We start from the raw sequence: 4,178 nt of genomic DNA, 5'->3' as shown, positions 1-4,178 counted from the left end.
ATTAAACAGAAAAACTCTCAGACCTCTACACTTCAGTGACTAGCTGAGGCGCCTACCTGCCTCCACTGGCAGGTAGGATTAAAGTCCCAGTAATGTGCCAATAAAAAAAAAAATCTTTTTTTTTTATTTATTTATTTTAAGTGACAGAGATCCTTTCCTGGGGGGAAAAATGTCACTTACCTGCACTTCTAGCTGTCCGGCAGGAGGACAGCTCACCCGGTATGAGAGGAAGCCACTCCTCACAGAGATCTGTGTAAAAAGAAAGATCAGAGTAAACCTACTCAAACTTTCTTTACAAGGGCAGCAATTTATAAGAAAAACACAGTGAGGACCACCCCACAAGTTTCTAACTGCTTAAAAGCCACCATTGCCCTACTGAAGAGACTAACGTGGAGTACGGCTAGACCTAGATCAGAGCAAACCTACTCTGGCTTTAAAGATAATAAAATCTTGATTGAAGAGAAAAAATCAGACACCAAAAACTTCACCTCCTCCTTGCACCGAAGGCAAAGAGAATGACTGGGGGTTGTGGGTAAGGGAAGTGATACTTAACTGATTGGCTCTGGTGCTCTTTGCCTCCTCCTGCTAGCCAGGAGTGGTATTCCCAACAGTAATTGATGATGCCCTGGACTCACCATATCTTAGGAAAGAAAACACAAACAAAACAGAGGACTTTATCAGAGGGGGCTTACTTTAGACCTGGACAGTAAATATATATAAAATAATGTATATTAGATGTATATGAAATATATAGTAGAGAATTATTGCATATGCCTGAAATCTCTTTTATTAATGTATCATTTTTATTTATTGTATTTTTCATTTCCCCTGAAGCTTGCTGGTAACTGCCTAAATCTAAGATGGAAACAAAGAATTTAAAAAATAACTTTAGCTTTTCCCACACGCAATTTATTTTGTTTGGATTTCCAGGATTCTCTGATTCTAGACATCTCCTAATTTTCCCGTTTTTCTCTATATATGTGGTTATCCTCTCTGGAAACTCAATCATCGTTTACAGGATATGGGTAGAAAAAACTCTCCAGCCCCTGATGTATTCACTAATCTCTCTCTTGTTTGTGGTCAATATCTCCTGTACTACCGCGGTAATGCCAAAGTTTCTCTTGGGTTTGGCTTTTTACTTGAACCAAATTTCCTTAAATAGCTGCCTGGTACAAAAGTACTTTATATATTTCACAGTCATGTTCGAGTCCAGTGTGGTTATTTTCTTGGCTTTGGATAGGTATGTGGCAATATGCATACCACTGTGCTACCATGATATAATGACCAAACATTTTCTTGTAAAGTTTATCATTAGTGCATTTCGCTCTGTGATCCTTGTTTCTCCAATAGTGATATCAGTTTCCAGAGTCCACTACTGTAATTCCAACATCATCACTCACTTTGATTGTGAGAACATGGGCCTTCTGAATCTGGGGTGTGGAGATATCACAAAAACACACATCATTGGACTCATCGTACGAATCCTCATCACTGTGATCGACGGAAGCTTTCTCTTTGTTTCTTACCTACAAATTCTTCATTCAGCCATGAAAATTATAATAGGAAAATCCAGACAGAAGGCTCTGCACACATGTTGCACACACGTCATTGTGGCCATGTTAATTTATACCTGTGGATTTATCTCTTCCATGGTCTACAGGATGGGCAGTTCTGTTTTCCTTGATATACAAAATCTGGTGGGTGCAATTTACTTCTTGTTTCCTGCTGCAGTCAACCCAATTATATATGGGCTACGGGTGAAGGAAATTAAACTGTGTTTGCAGAAGACTTATGGGAGTAAAAAGCTGAAGACTGAAGGGTCCTCATTGAGTAGCCAAGTGCTTGTTGTTCATCATACTGGTCAAATAACTTCCAAAATTAATTAAAGACTGTTAGGAAATATATGGAAAGCACTACATATTACAAATAGAATAAAAATATAAAAAATATAGCTATGTTTATATTGAATAGCAAAAAAAATGCTTGTTAAAGTGATGGTAAAATTAAGACTTTAAGAATGTTGCAATGAAAAAATATTAGTGTACAAACAAGAACTTATTTTATTTAGTTTATATATATTTTGTAATACTACATCTATAATCCTACTTGGTATCTTCTGTTCCTCCACCTCCCTCCCACCTCTTTTGGCTGGGCTGTGACATAGAGAGCAATCCCAACCATTCTCTACATAAGCTTCCTAAGGGCTTGACTTTAAGAGTGTCATTTTTATTATTATTCTTTATTTATAAAGCGCCAACAGATTTCGCAGTGCTGCCCATGGGTACAAGGATAACAGTACAATGGAGAAACAATACAATAAAAGACACAATTTTACACACAAAATACAGGGGGAATTGAGGGCCCTATTCTCGTGGGAACTTACAATCTAGATGGATAGGAGGATGGGAAACAGGAGGTGGGGACTGCAAAGGTGAGAATGATATTAGTGAGGAGATAGAGGGCAACTGTTAGTTAAGTGAAGTTAGTTTGTTAGTAAGTCGGGTGATAAGCTTCCCTGAACAGAAAGGTCTTTAGGGAACATTTAAAGGAGGAGAGGTTAGGGGCAAGTCTGACAGCACGAGGAAGTGCGTTCCAGAGGGTTGGTGCAGCACGAGAGAAGTCCTGTAGTCTAGCATGAGAGGAGGTGATGGTAGAGGACGCAAGAAGCAGGTCATTGTTGGATCTTAGGGGCAGGCAGGAGTATATTTGTTGATAAGTGAGGACAGGTAGGGTGGGGCAGCATTGGTGAGGGCTTTGTAGGTCAGGGTGAGAATTTTGAATTTAACTCTGTTGTGAATGAGGAGCCAGTGAAGGGACTCACAGAGAGGTGCAGCAGAAACAGAGCATCGAGAGAGGTGGATTAGCCTGGCAGATGCATTTAGGATGGATTGGAGGGGAGAGAGGGAGGCCAGTTAGTAAGTTGTTACAGTAGTCAAGTCGGGAAATTACCAGGGAGTGGATTAGCTGTTTAATAGTTTCAGCACTTAGAAATGGATGAATTTTGGAGATATTGCGTAGGTGGTTGCGGCAGGATGAAGAGAGCAATTGGATGTGGGGAATGAAGGACAGATTTGAGTCAAGCGTGACTCCGAGGCAGCGGACTTAGGGTGATGGGGAGATAGTGGTGCCGTCAACAGTGATAGAAAAATTGGAAACTGGAGTAGAGTTAGAGGGGGGAATTAGAAGTAGTTCGGTCTTGGACATGTTGATTCTTAGGTGGTGAGAGGCCATCCAGGAGGAAATGCCAGATAAGCAATCGCTGATATGAGAATTGACAGAAGGAGAGAGTGCAGGGGTGGAAAGGTAGATCTGGGTATCATCAGCATAGAGATGATAGCTGAAGCCATAGCTGTTGATAAGTTTACCCAGTGAAGAAGTGTAAATACAGAAGAGTAGAAGACCCAGGACAGAGCCTTGAGGTACTCCAACAGACAGAGGCAAAAGAGAGGAGGAGTCACCAGCAAAAGAGACGGAGAAGGATCTGTTAGAGAGATAGGAGTGGATCCAGGAGAGGGCAGTGTCACGGTCCCCAAGAGAGCTGAGAGTCCGTAGGAGAAGGGAATGGTCAACAGTGTCAAAGGCAGCAGAGAGGTCAAGTAAGATGAGTATAGAGTAGTAGCCTTTGTTTTTAGCAGAAAGGAGATCGTTAGTAACCTTGGTGAGGGCAGTCTCAGTTGAGTGTTGGGGACGGAAGCCAGATTGCAGGGGGTCGAGCAATGAGTTGGAGGACAGGAATTGGGTTAGGCGATCGAAAACTAGTTTTTCAAGGAATTTTGAAGCTAGCGGGAGCAGTGATATGGGGCAGTAGTTTGCAGGGGAGTTAGGGTCAAGGAAGGGATTTTTGAGGATGGAGGTGACCTTTGCATGTTTGAAGGAGGCAGGGAATGAGCTGGTAGAAAGGGATAGGTTGAATATGTGAGTAAGAGCCGGAGTGAGGGTGGGAGACAGAGGGGGAATTAGATGTGAAGGAATAGGGTCAAGTGGGCAGGTAGTGAGGTGTGAGGAAGACAAAAGGGAAGCCACTTCACTCTCAGTGGTTGGGAGGAGTGTGCAGAGAGTGGCAGAGGGGGTGACTGGGAGGGAAGTTGGGAGATTGCAGGTTTGTGTTGGGATGTTTCTTCGGATGGCAAGTGTTTTATTGAAAAAATAGTCAGCAAGGTCTTGAGCACTGAATGCAG

The 4,178-nt window shown here is 42.1% G+C and overlaps 1 protein-coding gene across 1 annotated transcript; it reads left to right on the top strand.

Moving 5' to 3' along the window:
• Positions 1-860: 860 nt before the first annotated feature.
• Positions 861-1,886, top strand: LOC128652735 (olfactory receptor 52Z1P-like). The gene has a single exon (XM_053705667.1). It carries the CDS (start codon positions 861-863, stop codon positions 1,884-1,886), a length of 1,026 nt encoding a protein of 341 aa, XP_053561642.1.
• Positions 1,887-4,178: the final 2,292 nt, after the last annotated feature.

Source organism: Bombina bombina, chromosome 3 (genome assembly GCF_027579735.1).
Source record: "Bombina bombina isolate aBomBom1 chromosome 3, aBomBom1.pri, whole genome shotgun sequence".
In the NCBI taxonomy this organism is placed as follows: domain Eukaryota; kingdom Metazoa; phylum Chordata; class Amphibia; order Anura; family Bombinatoridae; genus Bombina; species Bombina bombina.
Note: the sequence above shows the minus strand (reverse complement) of the source record. Positions and strands in the feature narration are given on the sequence as shown.